The 23,689-nt window shown below is 34.4% G+C and overlaps 1 protein-coding gene across 2 annotated transcripts in view; it reads right to left on the bottom strand.

Moving 5' to 3' along the window:
- Positions 1-23,689, bottom strand: part of ASCC3 (activating signal cointegrator 1 complex subunit 3) — a 247,601-nt gene that overhangs the window by 22,340 nt on the left and 201,572 nt on the right. For both annotated transcript variants that reach the window (XM_015858848.1, XM_015858850.1), the window contains exons 35-36: positions 17,429-17,540; positions 17,042-17,176 (exon numbers count right to left, since the gene is read on the bottom strand). In XM_015858848.1, the coding sequence (XP_015714334.1) occupies positions 17,042-17,176; positions 17,429-17,540 (247 nt within the window). The remainder of the gene's footprint in view (positions 1-17,041; positions 17,177-17,428; positions 17,541-23,689) is intronic.

Genomic DNA, 23,689 nt, shown 5'->3' with positions numbered 1-23,689 from the left:
AATATTCAACAATATTTACCCAAATAGAGGTTTTAAAAACTTTTCTACATTGATTCTTCTGTTAGAAAATAAGAAAATAAAATAATGAAGTAATTATATTCATTGGATGGACGCAGTATTAGAGATGACCTTCGAACATAGTAAAGTTAGCTACAAAGTAGTTGATAACTGGCATTTTCATTTTTAACAGTTTCTACTTTTTGTAATCGAAACACAGTTGGTTTGAAACTACTCTGGGTTGTATTTCAAATTGATTTTAAAATGTATATTCATTATTTTGAGAATCAGTTTCTAAGCAACAGTTGCTTGGTAATCACAGCAAACAGCAAAATTGTTAAGTAGGTGCTGAAAATTATCTTCTGTGCTACCCATTCACATCAAACTGTGAGCCCCAAACTTTGATTTGAGGGAGCTGCACAACAATCTTTGTGGTTATCACTGGCAGCATCCTTGGGGCTGAGGAGAACAAGCCTGTCTGTGTAGTCAGAGCAGTACTTCAGTCTCCTATTGACAGGGAGATCCACTGTTTCTGCAAGTAAGAAGTCTCAACAGAAGCATCCTCAGAATTAGTCAGGAACGGTCAGCAGAGTCTGCGAGTACTATGTACATAGTCCAGAGTACAATGACTTGTATGTATGCATACATATTCTTGTTTGGAATGAGAATGATCATTCTAAAATATAAAACTTGCAAGTAAAGTAAGACTTTTTATAATATGACGTATTTTTTTCCATTTGTAATTTATGCAAATATATTTATTCTATCACAAAAGTATTTTGGGTAGCTTGAATGGTAATGTTTTATATTCCTCTTAAGCTACAGATTCAGTCTCTAATCAGACTTCCAGAATGTCCATATTATTTAAATATCCACAAAGGTAACCAATGCAGAATTAAGTAAAGAAAAACTGCCATTTTAATACCTAACAGAACTACCTAACTGAATTACAAAGTACTGTATAGAATCATTAAAGTCCTAACAGAGTTTTTTTTAGAGTTTCTGAAAAAAGATGTTATATAGCTGCTTTGCACCCTCCTCTTCTCTCAAAAAACTGACAGTACATATTTTCTATTTATTTTACCTACACAGTGAAACTATATCTAAAGTGTGATATAAATGTAAAAGGAAAGATAGATTTGAAAAGTAAATCAGAATGTCATTAATTTAGCTCGACTGCAGATTAAAAGTGAAGACAGTCTAAAGAGAACTGCTGCTTAATCCTAGATGCCTCTGCTAGATCTCTTGTGAAAACTGTGGTCATTTATTCTCTGAACCTAAGGTCACAATCTTTTTAAGCCCCATAGAATGTTGCATGTTTGCTTCACTCTTTTTATTTAACTTGCTTCTCCTTCAAAGATATTTTAAAGAATATTTACCAAGGAGATTTTTTACTTAGTTTTCCTTTGCAGTTTAAAGTAGCAGAAAGAAGAAGGATCAGCCAAGTCACTCCAGACCAACTGGTGCTCCCAAAAATGCATTTTCACTAATTCTCCCCCAGCACACATTTTATTTACCTCCAAAACACTCCTCTTATTTTAAGCAACTTGCCTACTTAATTTCCTGTTTGTGATCACTGACTGTAAGTAAGTGAGGTTCATTTTCTTATCTGCATCATGTAGGTAATTAAAGGAAATTGAGAATGGGTAGTGAAGCTTTTATACAACTGAGAATAAAGCTGAATGGAGGGCACCAAGGTCAGCAGAGTCCATTATATTTTTATGTGAGAGGCCAGTATTTCTGCCCTGTCCTTGTTTGCTTAGTGTAGGCTGGACAGACTACTAACTGCAAATCTGTTTCTCTGATTTGCCCAGCTGTCCTTGAATAAAGACATCTTCCATTGCAAAATGTTAAATGACAGTGATTGACAACTCTGTGATGAACTCTGCTCGTAACCCCCTGCTACTGTTTTCAGGTTGCACAAGAAAAGACAGAATAAAGAAACATCCTTTGTAATCACCTCAAATGGGACCTGCTGTTCACTCAGTATTTTTTCATTTTAGTTTTCCTTTTCATTATGACTCTCAATCTGTTCAGGAAAGGCTGTAGACTCAACTATTCCACACAACATAGAATATATGGTATTTTAGTACGCTGCATCTGAATACTGCTTTTCCATGGATAAAGAAACAGATCAAACCACATTTCAATCATTAATTATAATTCTGAAGTCAAAACAAACTTTACAGTTGAATTACAAAGCACTGCTGTGCGTTTTTCACTTTCCCTTTTTCTTATGTTGATGAGGGCTACTGTTGCCTATGTGCTGCAGAAATACAATTATACATTTACAAACATCCTACAGAATTAAACATAACTTGTTTGTGGATATCAAGAGATAACCAGGAGTTTTAGCTGCAATTAAGCATTTGGCACTTGTGTCACAGCACTCTCTATCCTATGGTCTGTGCTGGACTTTCCCAATAATGTATTCCTTTGGGCAGTAGAGACAACTGCATCATTTTGAAATCAACCAACACTTCACCCTGTACGCAACACTGGGCTATATGAGAAACAGTGACTTGCTTTGCCTTTGAGAAATGCCACACATATGCTTTCATAAGCTTGACAGGTATATTTTAAAAGGCCAAAGGCTATTTTGATAACTGATTTCTGCTTCCTGCCTGATATCACCCACACTCTTTAGAGTCCTTTCTGGATCACACAACACTGAGTTCCAAATATGCAGTTTATCATCACTCTTTTGTTTTCAATCATTCTAAAAGTAAATAACTCATTTTAAAATCCATGTTCAAGAGTTTTTTTCTTTTCTTTCTTTTTTCTTTGTTTTTGGTCTATTACTTTCAGACATTCGTTATTTTCATTCCTTCTTCCCGGAGACTATTCTCAAATTTCTGTTCCTCATGTTTGTATGGGCTACTACCATACCACACCTTAACTTACCCTGACACCTACCGCCAGTTTTGAATTGCTCAGTGTCTCATCCAGCTGCTTAATAGTACAACAAAAAAACTGAAGCAGAATGTTTATTTCAAACCAATTTCTCAAGTGACCCAGATCTCAGCGTACTAATGAGCTGGCCAGGTTAGTTTGAATGACTATTTAATAAGAATGCTTCTCTCTCAAATTCAGTTCAGCATCTGTCCATCTGTGTGACCAAATCACACCCTGATCCTTAGAACACGTGCAAGTAAGACTTTGAGGACTCCCACCAAATGGAAATTCAAATAATGTACCCAACATATTGATTACTAGGCTTCACAGTGCCCACAGGTTTAGAAAACATCAGATTTTTCATCTACCTACAACATATAAAAGCTTGGCTGAAATTACTGATTTATAGTGAATGCTGAACTCTAGACTTATAGAACATGTAAACCTTCTGAAATACCTTAACCCCCAAGTAAGTACCTTTTCTCACATGTCTGTAAGAGTGGATACATATTAAGAACAGACAGAAATGAGATCAAGGAGTATCTAAAGTAAACTTGGATATTTTACATTTGTTTCAGTCATGGGAACAGTAAAACGAATAAAGTTAATGAGTTCTAGACTTTAAAGTGCAGTTGATTAATTTGTAACAATGAAGGTCTAAAACAAACCAAAAATAGTTTCTCACATTCCAGAGCTGAACCTGAGTCTTTTATTTAGTGATGCTGCATTGGAAACTACCTTAGAATTGACAAACTGTATGTATGTTCCTTTTCTCTGCATGGATGCAATTCAAAGACACCATATTCTGAACTTTAAAAACCTGTGATGTGTTTTGCTCTCCTTCAAGTTTCTGGTGCAGAGAGAGGAGGAGGAGACAAGGGTAAAGTGTTACTAGAAAATGTGATAGCAAAATTAACAGCTGCTAATCTAAACTGTTAAAAAATCAGTGCCTCCAGTGAACCACTATCAGAAATAACTACCAGAATAGGAAAAAAAAAAAAAAAAAAAAAAAAAAAAAAAAAAAAAAAAAGAAAAAATAAGAAAGATGAGAATCATTTTCAGTTAATATAGCAGATGAATCTTCTTTACCTGAACATTGGTTTAAATTACGCCTGGGGGTCTGAGTACAAGCTAAAGGACTGCATATATCATATATTAGCATGTAGAATTAAAAAAAAAAAAGAGCTCTAATAAACGCAGGATTTGTTAATGGCTGTTCTGCAGTTAACACTAAAAATATGTTATATGGTACATTTCCATTCTCTGCCACAACTTCTCTATCAGAAATTCAAAGGTGTTTCAATGCACATTTTTTTCAGAGTGAAAAAGACCACATTTTAATCCATAAATTATCAAGGTGAGAAAACTGAAGATAACCAACCTACGGTACTTACAAACATTTGAAATAATGTCAATTAAAAAAACCCCAAACATACATATATGTACATTCACGTGCTGAAAAAAGTTTCACTTGACCGTACATTTACTGCATTATACAGAAAAAATCCTGCCTGATTAAAATTCCCAAATTAATCCTCCTTTGCTTGTTCTCTTGCCAAGACTGTACTGTGAGACAGCACAACTACAAATGCATGTATTATTACCAGTATATTTATACTATATTTTATCTTGCATTTTCAAGTATGTGTTTGATTTATAAGGATAGATATTAAATTTACACAGATACATAATGGCAGGCAGCTGATACTCAGTCAAGCATCTACTTATATTCAGAAAAGAAATAAATGTGAGAAAATACATTCTTAAAAAAGAAGCCAGGGTGAAGTGCTTGATAGAACTATTACTCTGAAAAGTATATCTCTGTTAGTGATTCCACTATAAGCTCCCATTTTACAGAGTTTATTGGTAAATTATAAACATATATGTTCATTTGATGGGACATAATTCAAACTCATTTTAATGTTTTTTAGTTTGCTTGTTTTGGTTTGTTTTTTGTTTGACTCCTGTGCATAAAAGGTCAAAGACAACTTCACAGTTAAAGACAGTTATAAGAACATATAAATAGTTACAGGTTTTAAGAACAAATGCTAGGCATTTAAGAGCAAATGTTATGTGTTATGCAAGATTTATTGATAGAATAAAGGAAAAAAAGTCATTTCTCCTAGCTTATCAAAGTTGTTATGACGTTTGTACTGCAAGGCCTCTTGTAGATAGCAGATGCACAAAATACTCTGAAGACAGACTTCAGAGCGAAAAGTGACACTAGGTTTCAGGGCAGCTTGGAAGGCAGTGCTAATGCACAGAACAAGATTGGAGAAAATATATTTGCTGTGTAATGGTATAACTTGTCACAGAGACAATTTCTAAACGTGCTTCTTGCTTTCATTTACCATATACCACAGCTATGCCAGGCCAGCGGGACACTGTTGGGGCGGGAGCAGCTGGCCCTGGCTGGAGAGGAGGGGTTCCTCTTTGGCACTAGCCTCCCACCAGGTCATGTCCGAACTCTCCTATCCAATCTTTGCTGGTGCACCCTCAACTCTCTGCTTTTGGAAAAAAGATAGGAGGAAAATAGATGTGCATAGGAATGAGAGCAATATCCAGGGGATAATGGCTGCTCAGTACTGCTTGAAACAAATACTACGCTAACTTTTTAACTCATCACATTAGCAGTTAAAACATTTTTACAGATGAAAGATGTATGTATAAAAGAATTCAAATTGCAAAGGCAATCTAATTAATTATGTAGGAGGAAACTACTGAGCCGTAAATTTGCCACTGAGTGTGAGTAGTTGAAGACAAAGTTGTAAAACCCACTGACATGCAATAATGTAAAAAAAAGCATATCTGATATAAATTACAAATAATCAATTATAACAACGTTTTAGGATTTAAAATGAGCATATTTCAATGGTGTGATTTACAATCTTAGTTTCTAAGAACATATGGTTTAAAAGTGCTTAAAATTATTTCAAAGGTATATATATATATATAAAAATATATAGATCAGATATAATTGCTTCCTCAAACTTCTCACTTCAAACAGACGTTTCATATTTTTTCGAAATAACTGCATCTGATGAACACCAGTAATTCTACAGCTAAAGACATCATAAGAGGCACAAGCTAAGGCAATGAAACAGTTGAGTGATCACTTAAAAACATCCTGAAGGGCTTAGATTTCACAAGTTCACCTCTTACTTAAAATGTCCAAACTACAAACTACTGATGACATTCCTGCTGACCAGAGGTCAGGAGTTGGAAAGACCTTTGCCACTGTGCACAGAGCAATAGGAGGTCAACGATACTAGCTACCAATTCCAGGGAGTGAATGGGCAGACTGGGCAACTTCTAACGTACAAAGTTAAATTACAGACCTCTGCTTCAGCATGGAGAGGCAAAAAGAAAATGCAAGAGTGTCAGCACATATGAGAGAGAGAACTGTAGGTAATAATAATTTGATGTGGGGAAAAAGCTCTTACCACTTTTGTAATAACCAGAACATCTTTTTTTAAGCTTATGAGAGAATTTATGATTCAGTGTACAAAAAGACATGGAAACAGATAATAAAATCAATGCAGTTGGTTTACCAAATAGTAGAACAAACAAACAAACAAACAAACCACTTATAGAACCATTTTGTTTCAGAATCATTTCCTTTTTAAATTGTGTGGTTTACTAAGCCATATTAAAACAAGGAATGAACTCATGATTTCCATCAAGCCTTAACTCTCAAAAGTCATATTATGTGAAGTTTATGAACACAATCATAATTTAAGGTTAAGTCTTGGGCCAACTCTAGTAAAAAAACCATTCTTACAATAACATTCATTATTCCACCAAATGTGTAGGTATTTTCAAGGTATCATGCATGGATCGCTCCTAAAAATTGCTTTAGTTCATTTAGCTTTCTAAGTCACTAAGCCTGCAACACTTGACAATTTGAGAAAAAGTAAATGCAGAGAAAGAAGAATAAAGGAGGACAAAAATAAGAGGAAACATCTGAAACTGGTATGGTATAAACATCATCCTCCTAAAATAAGTTACTTTGACCATAGCAAATAAATATAAATTGAATGGTATAAATTCCATTTATAAGGTGAATTACAGTGATGTGAGAGAATTACATTTTATCACTGGAAATGGTATATTTGAGGTTTTCAGCTCTCCAAGATGCCTGACTTTTCCCATTACTTTTCATGAGAATGCTTTGAACCTGCACATTCTGAATGCATAATGCTCTATTATTTATTTATTTATCTATCTATCTATCTATGTATTTATTTATTTATTTTTTAATATCTAGATGGGACAGTGACCTACAACTTTCTTCCTATGTAACCTCAAGTCATATTTTGCGAGAGATTTAAAAACAACTGGTTTTGGTTGTATTGAAATTTCTGCAGTAATACTCCTCTTTTGTACATGAACTCAGTAATGTGTGAACAACAAAAACAAAAAAGGAAAATCTCTGACTTTATTCAAAAGACTAATCATTATGAGAAATCTAGTTCAGTTCCATTTGGACATTTATTCACATTTCAAAGCTGAGTTCTGGCTGAATTACCTGGCTTAAATGCTGATTGAGATGATGACAGCAATAAAAAGTCTAATAACAAATCTTGGCATGTAATTCTCCCCGGGAAAATGATCAGTCATTTTTTATCCTTGGCTTTGATCCTCCATTGGGATCTTCAAGTGCAGAGCCCAGACTCAGGGAAGAAGTTAACAGAGCTCTGCAATAAGTTAATTCAACTCCGCGTGGAGACAGGAATTAAGTGTTACTAATTCTTAAAGTGAAATGGGCCCATACATACTGTATATGTTAATGGCAAGTTGTAAAAGCTCTGTATGTTGAGAGCTGGATTTCAGCTGTGCTGTCCTGTGGCAGCTCCCCTAGTGGGGAGGCACAAATGCACACTGCTGCATTTTTGTACTGGATTAAATTCCAGAAATAGACTACTATGTTACTGGAGACGAAAGGAAATAAGAAATTCACAGGCATGAATACCTGTCATCATGTGGTGAAATGACTAGTGGCCTCTCCTCAAGAGAGGCTCAAGCTTAGACTTGAAGAACAATATGAACTGGCAGAGATACATGAGAAACTTGGAAGGTGCCTCCATGTACAGTGCCTTTGCAAGAAGCCAATGCTGCTGGCTTCACTCTGAGCAGTGTTACAAGTGAAAATAGTTTAATGTAACAGTAAAAGACTCAGAATTGTAACAGAAAGTGACAGCTGCAGTAAATTTTAATAAGGGTGATAAAAAACGGGCATATCTGCACTCACTTCAGTAAAGCTACGCAGATTAACATTCTTTAAAATCTGACCTGAAATTTTGAAGATCTTGAGCTACCAGGTAATGCAGAGACAGAATTTGATAATTTCAGCGGTGTGAAAGAAGGACAGACACTAAGGAAACAACAACAACAATGAAGTTCTGAAAGCTAATAAACATACACATTATCCGTCAGTATTTTAGTATGCTTGATTTGAGGATGCTCTAACCAAAATTTGTCATGAATGACCAGAGTTTGGGTAAAGTGATTAATATTCTAAAAATGGCCTTGTACCACATGTGACCTTACCAGAACATTCCTTTACCCAAATGGGATGTACCATACATTACTATGACAGATCTAACCCTTTCTGAATGGTGACTGATAATTTTCTCAATGATCTTCACTGCATAAAGATTTGTGAGAACACAGAAAGCACAGTTTACCTACACAGACTTACACTAAATCTGTTCTACCTGTAAATACAAACCTTTGACCAAAGCTAGGATTATATTTACACATATATATGCATAAGTATGGAAAGATAACTGATTATTAAAAGAGTTGCATGTATTTTCCCTCTGGTTTAAAGTTTTGGGAACTTCTTTCTAAAGACAAAGAAAACAGAGATTTTCAGTACCAGATGTCTCAGAAGATCCCATTTGGGTTTGAGCTACTTAAATTTGCAATCATGTATTTATACATCTAACAGAGCTTCTGTTTCCCCTAGAATCTGAAAATTAACTAGCTTTGTAGCATCTTCCTTGATCTGCCACCCGTGCCCTGAGGATTAGAGACTCCACCTGAGCTTGTTTTACAAGCATAACAGAAAAAATTAATCTCTGCTGGCAGCGATCCCACTGGGATACTGATGAATAATGATATCCCTCTCTTGCTGCCCTCTCAGTCCACTAGAAAAGCCACTCTAACCCAGCAACGTGGAAACTGCTGAAACCATTCCAGCTGTGGATTAGCAGGCAGTCAAGCATCCATCTGTTCTGTGTGAATCAAGAGAAAGCAAACACACATTCTTATAGCAGAAGAAGTATTCAAAATTAGTATCTATGACTTCATGTAGTAAACAATAAGAAAATCAGATACAAAGGGAAAAAACAATCTATTNATCTCACATTGTTTACATTTGCTTGCTGCATTGAGCAAATAACATGAGTTTGAATTAATCTAATTAGCCTACAGAACAATGCGCAATCAATTATTTCATATATTCATAAGTTCATATGACAAAATTTCTTAATATTGTATACACCAATTGTACCTACAAAATATTTTGCAGGTATACATGTATAAACCAAAAAAAGATAACCAAATACAGTAGCATGTACCCTCCCCTTTATGAGAAAAGGGTTGAAGAGACCTGTTGTGATAGGGATTTTAGCCATTTTATTACCTTTTAAGGTGAGAGAGGAACATGCTTACTTTTTGAAAACTAGTAGTTTGAATAATCTCTGATGGCTTATTAATCTTTTCCACTGGAAGACAGAAAGGAAATGGAATAGGAAGCTGGGATGTGGGCAACCCAAGGAAATCGGTGGCATCTCACTTGATTCTTCTATGGGAATACTAGAATTTTTAAATAAAGTTGTATTTAAACATTGTCTCAGGTAAAACTACTTAGATATGTGCATAATTTCAGTTTTCACAGTTGTTAGGGTAATAACAGTACACTAGATTGGGAAACAGCAATGCATTAATTATATATATTTTTACTCACACAAAAGTATTTATCTTCTGGGAAAAAACAAACAAACAAAAAAATTGACATAGCAGAAAACCTGAAAATGTTTCTTCTCTAAAAGCAAGTTGACCATCCTCTAATAGTAATAAGTATTACATATACATATACATATATATACATATAATATGCTGTATAAGCATATTATAGCACTTTTTTTCAAATGCTAAGAAAAGTTTTGGCATTTTGATAGGAAAAATATCTGTGCAGTTTCTTCAAGAACTGTTGGGAGCAAGACCTACCTAAGTAACTGTGAAATAAAGCACATGTAAATACTAGGGATTCCAGATGAGAACCAATTTCTAATTTGCAATAATAGATCACATCAAGATTTAAAACCAAATTCAACTTTCTGAAGGTAGCCAGGTACTATCAGAAGAAAAGAAAAAAGAAGAGAATGAGACAAAGAAAGAATCTACAAGTGTCACATACTTCATTAAGGACCACTCAATAATCTTTATTTTCTTTAAAACCACCATGTGAAAAGTACAGTTTATACTGGATACTAATCTTATATGATGAAACTGTTTCAGCTCCTCATCCAGAAGTTTCAGATCCTGAGACAGCATGAAATCCACTTCCTTAACAGTTTTACAAGTATGTTCAGTAACTTCTTTTCCAACAGATTAAAACATTTCTGAGCATTTAAACAGCAGTCAGTAAGGCTGAGTTACTGTTACGAAATGTATCTATTTCTGAGGAAACAAATTCATCAGCAATATAACTTCTGTAATTTATAGTTCAACAATAAAATTCTAGTAAAAGTGAAACTAGCAACTAGAGACCAGTTTAATAATAATAATGATAATGATAATAATAATAATGATGAAGATAATAATAATAATGATGATGATGATGATGATAATAATAATATAATATTATTATATATTATATATATATAATAAACTGGTGTGCAGTTGAATCACCTGCAGCTTTAAGTAGCCAGCTAAACCAAGTCTGCTCTAACTGAACTTGCACAGCAGCACATACACACCAAAGACAAGCACTGATTTTCCATAGACAGCAGCCAATGTTCACATCTGCAGAACAAGAACAACCTATCTTAGCAGACAAAAGTACTATAAGTTCCTGGCTCACCAAAGCAGTAAATAGGAGTTTTATAGCTTTGTTGCTATAGCTGCAACTGTACATCTTGAAAAGGGACTTTATTTTCCCATTTTTCTGACATTAACAGTTATTACCACAGCTATCTGAGACAGTCTCAAACTACCAGCTCTCACTCTCATAGTTATACACACTTCTACCAGCTTTTCTGAGGATGGTGCACTACAACAGCAACAAAAAACTAAATATAATTAGAAATCAAAGACATTAAAATACTTTTAAGATAACAGTTCTTATCCTGAAGCCCAGTGGGATATGAATGTCAGAAGCCTTTAAGTTAATCTTTAAAATACGTTTTAACTTGTTTGGATATTGATCCAGTTTTTCAGACTGGCAAGTAGTGACAAAAATTGCATTATGATCAGAGAAGAAAGAAAAAAGATTTGTTAATCAGAACATCATGTGTGGAGATGGGAAGGGTTTATATTTTCTGGTTTTGAATGTAATTCTTACTTACTGATGCTGTAAAAATGCAAGACTTATGTCACATTTAGCTGCCAGTAGTGGAGACTGTCATGTTGATTTACCAATTGATTGTGCTCTTCTGGGAAGGAGGGCAGCATACAATGTTTTCAAACTAAAAATCTAACAATCACTTGAAAAGAGAAAAATAAGAAACTGTTGTGCCATTATGTTACAAAAATGATTACATCCAAGTACTTCAATATTCAAAATTGCTCCACCTACTGGGACTATTGAAAAAAAAAAAAAATAAAATTCAGGCTTTCTGCTAAATACAATATGTCTGGAATACAGTGGATAAGGTTAGAGAAATTTAGATGGCATTAAACTTCACTACAGAGTTTTGCCCTGTTGTCATGAAATCAAACCTCATTTTCTAACTATTCCCTCTAACACAGTTATTCTCTGAATGTTCTCAGTGCACAAGTACCGAAGCATAAATGTTTTGAATATTAAAATACAGACAATACAGGCTGTATGAAGGTTATGTATGTGGTCCTGTAAATTACTATGTTTAGGATGGAATTTATGCAACTGAACAGCCCCAGACAGGGCTTCATTATAAAGAAAATATTTAACTGGTTAGAGGTAACAGTTTTCTACTGCTATCAGAAGTCATGCTAAATAACTGAGGCCCATTCCTGGTCATACTGTGGCCGCAGTAGTTATGCTCATATTACTAATGATATACAATATATGTGAAATCAAACGTGTTAAGTTGTCTAAAAGTTAGAATGTAACATAATTGCCTTTCATTTGATATAAAGGTTCTGATGAAGTATTTATATTCTTGAGAATTAAATACCGTATTTAAAAAGACCACTGTAATGAATATCATCTTGCTGTTCCTTTATGCCATGAAGAAAAAGAAAAACATAGCTTAAACATATGTTCAATGTAACATATATGTAAAACAGGAAATGACTGACTTAGAAAAAATGATTTAATTCTTTTCTTTTTTTCTGAAAAGTTTCATAGAGCAGAAAAAAAACAGTATTTCAAAACAATGCAAAATCAATGTCTCTGCCATGGCTTAACAAGTAGTGTTACACAAAACAGTTCACACTGTTTGCTCTTGGACAATGCATTTGTAACTCACTAATTTGTCATGGCATCTAACTGAAAACCAGTTGCAACACAGTTCATCACTGAGTCAAAAACCTTTGTGGCCCCTTCATAGGAAACAACAGCTTAAAGACAGGCTTAAAGAAAGACTTTCCTGCTTAGAAAGTAAAACTGTTTTAGACAGAGAAGGTAAGTATTTAGAAATGCCTGCACGTTTCCCTGATTAGAGCAGGATTGAACTATGTTAATGAACAGAAAATAAAGCTACAGTTTAGTTATTTATAATCTTATAGTACAGGTAATGAAAGACAGATAAGGCATTTATAACTCCACTCTTCTGTTATCTATGTATCTGGGATGGAGGGCTAATTGCATGAATCTCCTCCTTTCACCTTCCAAATCTTCTATTTCAGTGATGCCAAATTTTTGGAGTTTCAAAATACTAACAGAAGCCACTGTATCAAAGCTATTTCAGACATCAGATAAAAATATGGAAATGAGGTATGTGGATACCTGGCCACATATATAATATGCACAGGAAGATACATATGCCCCATTACAACACAAATACCAAACAGTTCTGTCCCTAAGCAATCCAGTTGGAAGGAAAACAATCTATTATAGTCAGTTTACATGAAAGACACAATAAGCAAAAAGGGAACAACCAGTTTCATCTTTTGGAATACAAAAACAGAAATAAGGAGGAACATGGGGATAAAACAAGCACTGAAAGATGCTTTCTCCTTCACTGTATGGTACAAACAGAAATTACCAAGTATTTGCTCAATAGATAAGAATATCAACCAGAAAATCAGGTAAGAGTAGCAGCAAACCACAAAAGGTTCTGAAGCTAGTAGATCTTACCAACACAGTTCTAATCCATCACCAAGACAAACATCCTTTTTTCAAAATACAACAAACCTCATTTGATTTCAAAAGAATTTGTGCCGATTGCTACTTTAGTACAGGAAATAACAAAAATTTGTTATCTTTCATTGATTTTCATCTTGATCTTTGTTTTAACATCTGCACTTAACTTACAGAATAAGAGAAGAGAGTCTTCACATACCTCAGGAAACTCCAGCCTGCCAGTAATAATTTCACTTTCTCTTCAATAACACTTAATTCAAGAAACACCATAACTCAACAGTGATTCAGATTACTCTTACTACTGCTACCTAAGACTACTACATTTAGATTACTACTGCCTGAAGCACAGCTAGGAAAGTTTTAAACAAACAAATGAACAAACAAACAAAAAAGTATAAAATATTTTTTCTCAGAAAAAATTACTGGCTCAATACAAACTGGTTACAGATGTAAATGAATCTGTACTTTGCCTGCAAACCCAAAACAGGATAAACACCTCAAGTATAGATTTACTGAAAGTCAGGAAAGCATAAGGGAAGGGTACCCCATTTATCTGCATCACTTACTGCTGTATAATTCTAAAATGTCTGCAGGGTAGTTGCCATGTGCCATTTTCCTGTTTATGAAAAGGAAGTATCAAAACCCAACCATAATGAAAAAGAATCAACACATTTGATCTCGCAAAACACTACCAGATGACCAAATGAAAAGATAAATTAAAGATAGAGAAAAAGAATAGATTCTGGAGAAGACTATGAATGGTGTTGACTACTAAATGGAAACAAATCTTACCATCAAGTTACTTTTTTGAGAAACTCATCAGTAGTGGAAACAGAACGACTCAGAACTACGTTTTCATGTAAGCAGCAAAGCTTCAGTGACAATTCATTCCTACGCAATCCATAATTCTCTCATTAATATTACAGGATAATCTGAAACTCAAAATCCCTTAATCACACTCAGATTAAAGCCTTTAAAACAATCACAATTTTCTGAACTCTTGAATGCAATTTTACTTCTTTCCTGATTTTGATTTAAACAAACTGTTGCACCTTTTCAAGATAGGCGCTAACAATGCAGCAAAGGAAATCCACAATGTTAGGATTTTCTTTGTTACAGTTGGACACTTCTGCCTTCCTTATATACATCATGCCAGCTGGTAAATGTCTAAAAGTTTGCAAGATTATGATCAATGCCATACATCATGTCTACAAATTCCTGCAACTACATTTGAGAAATGTTTTGGACAGTTATTTTTAAACAATACAGTCCAAAATTCAAAACTTTAAAACTGACTGATAATTGGAATAATCACAATTATAACCACGTTTTGCAACAAGAAGCCTTTTTTTACTATAACTACAGCTTTCAGTTCCAGCATCATTAAGAGATTCTTCAAATTACGTTTTAAATATCCATTTCCCCAAGGATTTTCACTTATACCTAATTAGACTACTTACCCCATGCCATGTAATTCCCCATTGCCAAAACTGCTAAATGCTTCAATGAGAAGGAGGAGGGCACCAGTGGAGCAAGGCAGATGCAATGTCATTGGTTAACAATAGAGGTGTGAAGCAACTGCCGTAATTATAAAACTCATTAATTCACAGTGTTTAGTGGAAAAAAAAAATCCTTGGCAATAACTCTGCTGAAATGGCAATTCTTTTCAGCACTACATTGAATTGAAACAAACCTTCCAATTTACACCTTTAACAAGAATGAACAGTAATTCCAGTAGTAATTATGAAAATCAACATCTGCATATATGGGAAAAACTGTCAGCTATAATGGCATCCAGTATTCGCACATGCTTGCCATCTTTCAAATCGACACATTTGGCATGCATGACCCCTAGCTGATTTTTAGTTTCATTCCTCTTAAGATTGTAAACAGACAATTCATAAAATTACTTTTCCAGAAAAACAAAAATGAAAACCAACAACCAACAACACAGAAAGAACTAATACATTTTACACTTTACAATTTCTGCCCTACACTTGGGTTTTGTCTGCAACATTAGCTATTTTTCCTTGTGCTTTATATATGTAAGACGTTTACAAGGATGAGGAGCCCTGGCATAAGACAGACAGCAGTAAGATCTGCTTGTGCCATTCATCTTCCCTATGCTACTTATTAGCTTACACAGTGTCATGAAACATCCCTCCATCTTTGCTAATCCTGCTCTCAAGCTTTCCTCTCCAAATATTTCTGGGGAAAAAAAAAAAGTTTCTCTGTGTAGACAATTTTCTCTAGGGAGAAAAAGACACTTTAAAAAGACAGCAGCTGGAGTAAAGCCCTCACGTTGAATACTGAATATTATATTATTTAACTTGTGATCCCTGTGGATATTTCTTCTTTAAAAATCAGTCATTTTACACATAAAGTATACAGGAATCATGGAAGACTATCATTTTGAATTCAGCTGAATACACTGCATGTTATTTCATAGAATGTACAATGTTTTCTGACAGCAGAAGAATAGATACGGCAGGGACAGTAACACCCCTATTTAGATTGTCTAACACTTTCCATTACAAAAGATTACTGTGGCCTTTATTTCTGAGCTGCAACACTCCGAATGTTTGCAGCAGGTGATTTAAATTTGTCAGGAAGAAAGTCTTTGTACTAGAAAAGTGGCTTTCCTAGTTTCATAAAATGCTGACTGAGTATTTTATGAAAAAAACTGTTGAATAGCACTAATTTTTATTTATTTATTTATTCATCTTCCTGCTTGTATTTCCCCTCAGAAAAGACAGCATGCCAAAACCATAAACATACAAGTAACATACATAAATGTGACTCCTGATTTTGAGGTCAACTTTCAGAAATCCGGGTATTAAATAATCCAGGCCACTAGTATAATATATGTAATACAGTTAATCATATATGGGCAGAAATATATTTTAGGTTTTTCTGGATAGTGTTGTGGTACTTCTTCCTCCCAAATACATGTTTGTACAAGTGGAATTACACTATCTTCACACAGAAGATTTTGTAGCTCTAAAAGCCTAAATTCTTAAAAATATGATTCCTTTATGATGATGTGTAATACTACCACACTACACTGTACTCTGTACCTCTGAATTTGTACCCTGAGACCTTTTGCTTTGCATTGAACTTCATTACCGAACAGTCACCAGAATAACCATTCCAGCTGGTGCTATTGCAGAATAGGACTTAAGGAAATGTGTGGTGCCTGGAAGATTGAAAGGAAAGCAGTATAGGATATGGACCTTCCTCAAATGTACCCAAATTTATTAAGGCTGGACAAAGTTATGGCTCTGGTACAAGTACGAGATGATGATATAGTTACTACTCTGGGATTTCAGTATTCTACCAAACCTAACACAAACAATCAAACATTGAATTTGTACATGTTCTGAAGACTGCAAATAGACCGAAAAGAAACAGATGTGCGGAATAATTTTGATATATTGATCCAACCAAGCACTTGAAACATCAAAAGTGATTCAGTTATATTACTCAAAACAATGACAACAACACCAAAAAAATAAATAACAAATCATGGAAGAAAGGTTTTTCTTAATTTTAGGATGTTTTTTCATACACTTCTAAATGTCTTTAAAAGTCATGAGTTACATATGCATAAATTAAGAAAATATCATCACTTACTGTCAGAATTAAGAGCAATTCTTCAACACTGCTTTCAGGTTTCAGCTGATCTTTGAACATCCCAATAGTTGGGTGCTTCAAATAGTAGTAGGAAGCAATGCGGCCATATGTCAGAGGTTCAATACTACGGTTATCCTGTTAGGAGAGTAATCAAATATATGTACTTTTTACGTAGTTCAATGTGCATAGCTACTAAAAAACAGTAAAGTATTTTAAGACTATATTATAAGAGAGAAAAGTAAAAATGGCTTAGCATCATAATTTAGCTGCCAACCCGATTAAACTGAGTTTAGCTATGAAGAGAAACTAACCCTTCAAATAAGGAGCATAGATCCAACTGTTCCCAATTTCTAGGAACATGTATCTTAATGAAAATACTGGTCTTACCTCCCCAATTTCAATACAGTAGGAACATTCCAAATCAAAGAGGGATTTCTCAACAAGGCTTGAGAGGTATTTGTTCATAGTGTCATGGCTCACATTGTCCAAGTTATAGTAACTAGAAGAATTGAAAACACATGCATCACACAAGTTCTTATAACACACTGAAAATTTTAAACAATAACATATTGTAGGAAAACTTACAAGGCCTCTATAATACACAAACATACTTGGAGCAAGAAACATGCACATTAAACAATTAAACACATAAAATTCCCTGATATAGTCTAATGAGAAATGCAATACTAACACAAACACTTTAATTTACAGAAAAAAAAGAAAACCCACCCAGGACAGCAAATGTTCTTATATTCTCAGAACTCTGAAAATAAAAGCTGGGCATATAGTAACATCTCTTCAAAAAGTAAATGTACACAAATCCAAATGGTAATATTTGTTTTATATTTCTGTGTCATTTTATTGTCAAAGTTAAAATTACTTAATTGCTAATACTACAGAAATGGGTATTTGTCAGTGTGTTTATTTCACATGTTCTTTTGCAGGTGAAAACATTGGGACAAACTATACGTACTAACCATGTTTCTTTGTTATCTGTATTAAGGAAAAAAAGTTTATAAAGTGCGTTAAAACATACCTAGTGTATAAGAAATGCAATGTGATCACAGTCAGTGCAACTTAACAGTAGTACTTAAGATGTATTTCTAAGATTCTTATTCACACAAACTAACATAATTTCAGGGAAAGCTTGTACCCTGAAATCGACAGATAAAAACGTAATAAGACCTTGAGCATTAGCTTCAACAAAGGCACAAATTCAGAAAGTAACTCAAACTAAAACTGTGAACACTCAGAAAGTTTCAAAATACTGAAATTAAGAAATGCAAGCACACTGTGCTATTTCAAAGAAGAAATTAAAAAAATATATAAAACCAATGATCTTTTGGGTTAATAAAAAGCACATTTGAAAGCTCGTTTAATTCTGGAAGTTACTGTTACTCATACAGACTACTGAGATTGCTGCAATAATGAAAGATGCACCTTTGTTCCTACCAGCTGCTTTACTAAATGTCCTACTGTTTCCACTGTGCACTCAGCATCTCCACTGTAAACGCCACACACTGTAATGAAGATTAGCTTCTTTCAGTGGTATTTTGTGCATGTGTACAACAGGCTGTATAACTGTGTGCTGAGATTCATTTCAGTTGATTTTACATAGCTACATTTACACCTGAGTTAGTCTTTTTAACTCTCCATACTGTCAGAGGAGAGAAGCACACACTTAGAGAATGCTATTCATCCGAGGTATTTCAGATTTCTGTTTTTAGATGAAATGGAATCTGATCACTGACTCAGAAAGGGAATTTAGATTATCAGTTCAGTTGTTGATGTTGTATTAGGGGCAGAAGAATACCATTCATTGATTTAAGCTCTATTCCCTTTACTATAATGCTGCTTTTAGCAAATTTTAAAAGAGAGACTTGTGATTTAAGTACCAGAAGCACCCTTCCATGACTGTTATTTTTAATATAATCTAATAAGCAATAATAAGCAATAATATTTTCTTAACAGATTTTAACATTCCTTTATCTTATTTTGGAATAGCAGTAACATATAACTGAAGAAAAGCTGTATGTTAAATGGAAAAATAGTTATTTTTGTTTCTTTTTTTTCCTTTCTTGTTAATTGTAAATTATAAATTTAGTTCACTGACTGTTCACTTATAACTGAATAAAGTTGGAGTAAAACACTACTGCAGTGAGAAAAAATTATTAAAAGTATGCTCTGCAGAGACAGTCAGTTACATTAGACAGCAAAATATCTATTTGGCAGTGGAATATTCAGCTCCATGGTATTATGTATCAGTTCATGACAAGACGATCTTAAATATTTACCATCACAGTTGCTGTTCATAACAAAACAAGTAACTGCATTGACTGAAAAGTTTTATATGATAAACAATCACACAATCCTGATCTTATGCAAAGAAAACTTCTTTGCAGCAAAAGTAATTATTTTCAGCAGCTTAGTTTTCATTTAAGTCATGAAATCTGAAGCAAAACAGCAATGACATAAAAAGGTCACTTGCAGCTTTTCTCCCCCTGAGATTTTAGCTAAAAACATATTAAACTCTTTTTATTAATAGAATTTACTGTGTATCATTTTGTTTACCTTCTGAAAACAATCCAAGTAATTAACTACATATATTGTTTGAGTGTGAAAAGATTTTCTGTTTTATAGATGTAAACCACTAAAGATTCATTAGTATTTTCCTCCAAATTGAATCTAGCATTACTTAAATGACTAATTAAGGCACTTTGTTGTCACAGTATTTTAGGCTTCCACTGTATTGTTTCAGCATCATTATTTGCAGTATCACAACACTGATGATGCATACTGATAAAGTTAGGGAAGATATGGGCAATACAATGAAATGATTTGTTACGACTGTAATTTCAGACAGTAATTCAAGGAGATTTTATCTTGTAGTCTAATTTTCAACACTGCACACTGAAGACTTAATGATAGAATGCATTATAAAGCCTTTTAAAAGTTAATTAATCAAAAATTTGCTGATTTTCAGTAAATTATTGTCAGATTAAATATCTAGTTGCCTAGTGCAAACAAAACAATGTGAAGAAAAATCTTAAATTACATGTAATCTTGAGTGAAGTGGAATCGGTGTGTTTTAGCTACTATCTATAATGGGGTAAATATAATTTTGAGTGCACCCACAGAAGCTTCTTGGTCATTCAGCATGATTTCCCTTAATAAAAAGCAGAGCCATTCATCTAAAAAGACTATGTTAAAATCATTAGCAAAACCAGAGATACTGTGTAGACATTAGGTGGAATTCTGAATGTGCTGGAATAAAAGCAAGTAGAATTTTGCATGTTGGTATGCTCCAAATATAAATACTGCTTTGTATGTAAGTTCCTCTAGGAAGCTATATGACCTAACTATTTAATTACAGATAAAGAATAAAAACAATGCAGTTTCATGCTCACTGCATTGAATCATCTAGTCATTATTTTCCCTTTGCTATAAACAGACAGCCTACCTTTTTATCAGCACACCATTTCATTTATTTCACAGTGAAACCCAGTTTCACAATAATTGACTTGTCAGAAGCTCTAATTTATGAGGCTGGGCTCTGTAAGCCTTCTCCTATATTGGACTCAACCTGCACACAAGCAGGGTTGAATATTTACAATGCTGTTAACAGGTGCTGAGTTGTTTAATGATTCTAATAGCCAGAAGCGTACTGAGAAAGCCAGCGGGATCACAATTACAGGCTGTTTGAACACAACAATTACTCGTCCCCTGAGAGGTGTGAAAGTCAAAGGCAGTTTTATCCTAACAACATCTACCACATGGGCTAGACAGGCTAACTTCCATTAGTAGTCCATTGGGAAAAAGCAATAACAAACCCCTAGGTATCATAAGAATTTACAAAGTATGTAAAATTTAAACGATCAAAAACTTCTATAAAAGAATACATTTAAAAATCCCAAACCTTGTAAAGCTTATTAAGAACAACAAACCATGAAAGATAAACTTATTTCTCTAATCTAAGGAAGTGTGGAATTTCATCAGCTGAAAAAAATAGAGACAAGCAGGAACATAAAATGTAGATGAAGTTACACAAAACATTTAGGACTTAATGTGAATGGTGGCAATCATTTCCTGTTTAGTTTATGTAAACCTGACCTGAGATCTCTCTAGGAAATTTTTCATCAGCCTTGAAATGATCCTGCTATAACTGTCAATGCTGTGAAGTCATATGTTACAGCTCCATGTTTTTATGTTCAGATTATACGGTAGTAATAGGGAAACACATAATGAAACTCAGTGGCAGAGTCAGCCAAACATATTAAAAAAAGAAAGTTGCTAGTTGGAAGGCCATTGGAAATAAACTGCACTCACATGACTTCCAGAATGTGTGCTTTCTGATGTTACAGTACTGAAAGATGAATTTTGTTATGAATAAGCATGGGAGAAGCACAGATAGTTGCTTTCATAAAAATCTTTTCTGCAGTTCCCAACTGTGCTTAATATCATCAGCTTGTGGCCTTTGGTGGCTGCAACACCATGCAAATGGTACTGAGTAGATGTCACAACTGATGGACTTTCATAGGTGGAGCCATGTGAAAACGTACCAACCCATTTCTACTGCCAAGGCATCACTGACTGTTTCCAGTCTGAGACTGGCTTGCTAAAATGCACCAGAGCATGCAGAAATATGACAGCTGGTAATATACATCTGTATTTTACTGTACACATTAATTTATTGCATTCATATATTTGCTTTAACAAATATTTTTCTCTTCGCTTTTTCTTTTCATCTTTGTTACTTCATCTGTAACCCACCTTCTGATATAATTCCAAAGAAGTCCTAAAAGTCTGTGCTTTTGTTACTGGATTCTATACAAATCATTCTATTCTGACTGGATGAATATGATTGCACTTTTACACTGGAAATTATTATGGAACAATGGTAATCATTATTTTTAATCTTCTGTTTTATTCATGTTACAAAGGTTGCTCTGAAATCAGTGCCTCCTATTTCATTATACTGGCCCATGGCATCAGAGGCAAATATTGGTGGCATGGCAGTAGCAGTTGAACCTTCCCACCAAAAATCCATTACATTTTGTTGCTGTGGAACTGATGGCAGCAGAATGCATGAAGCAAAGGTGCAGCATTGACTTTCACCATGTTGAAAAAAACTGTATCCATTTACACACATTGTCAGCTGTTGAATGTTTATGGAGACCAAACAGTAGATGTCTACACAGTGAGGTGGTAGGTAATGTATTTCAGCAGTGGCATCAGCAATGTGAAAGACAGGCTGTGTTCTAAGTGGCCATGCACAACTGTCATACCACAAAATGAAGAATGTCTCAGTCAGCTCATCTACACGAATCAGCAGATTATGGCAAGGGAATTGCATACAGACCTGAATTTCAGCTTTAGTGCATTAGAAATGATGATGCCAACATTGAAATATTGCAAAGTTTGAGACAGGTGGTTCACCAAAATGCTCACATGGGAGCTGAAATAACACTGTATGCAAGTTTGTCAGAACCTATTGAAGCAATACAAAGCTGAAGGTGACAGTTTCCTGGATGGACACTTTACATCATAATGATGAAAAGATGATGTGGCGTCACCACTACTAGTGAGAGTCAAAAAAGCAGTCCATGGAGCGCTGACCTGAACACCCCAATGAAGAAAAAGTTGAAGACATAGCCCTCATTAAGTAAAATGACGTGCACTGTCTTTTTTGGGTAGGAAAGAGATGATCCTTCTGGATTTCCTGGAAACTACACAACCAGTCAACTCTGATCACTACATCACAACACTGACGAAGCTGAAGGACTGAACTTTCAGAGTCAGGCCAGAGAAGACAACCTTTCTCTAGCAGCCCAACAATGCCATGCCTCTCATCAGTTTGAAGACCAAGGAATGCATTGACAGTCTTGGCCGGACTGTTCTATCACGTTCACTGTACAGACCAGATTTAATGCCTTCTGATTTCCTCTGTTTGAGCCAATGAAAAATTGATTGCATAGGCAACATTTTGCTAGCAACGACACCATCATAATGGCTATGAACAGGTCAGCTCTGCTGGTACAGATTTTTATGAGTGTGGCATACAGGCTCTTGCTCATTGCTGGTGAAAATGTACAGCTAATGTTATAAAATAGAGTTTGGTAGCTGAGAATTTGCTTTTTCAGATGTGTTGTTATGCTCCTTGTATCTTTTATAGTTGTCATGGAAATAAGTAGGAGGCATTAATTTGAGATCAACTTGTATTGGACACTCTCAGCTAATTATAGTGAAGAAAGAAAATTTAGAGTAAAATATAAATGTATGATTACTGATAACAGTGTAAGTCTGAGATGATTTCATTTAGTTATAGTTCACAATACATTCTTTCATATAAATAATAAAAGGCTGCAACAAAGTGAAAAACATTAATAATCGCCAGAATTAATATTTCTTTCAAGTTCTCAGAAGAAATTTACACAGAAAATTAATTTTACCAGTACTAATGTAAACATACACACACATATAAAAATACATAAAAGCCCACACATTTTAAGAGTGGTATGATGTAAGTTCTCAGAACATCTAAAAATTAACATTCCAGATGAAAGCTGATTCTGCCCAGCTTAACATATGTTGTAAATTTCTATTTCCCTTTTACTGCATATGTATCTGGAAAATATAACCTGATTTACA

The sequence above is a fragment of the Coturnix japonica genome, chromosome 3 (genome assembly GCF_001577835.2).
Source record: "Coturnix japonica isolate 7356 chromosome 3, Coturnix japonica 2.1, whole genome shotgun sequence".
Lineage (NCBI taxonomy): Eukaryota > Metazoa > Chordata > Aves > Galliformes > Phasianidae > Coturnix > Coturnix japonica.
Note: the sequence above shows the minus strand (reverse complement) of the source record. Positions and strands in the feature narration are given on the sequence as shown.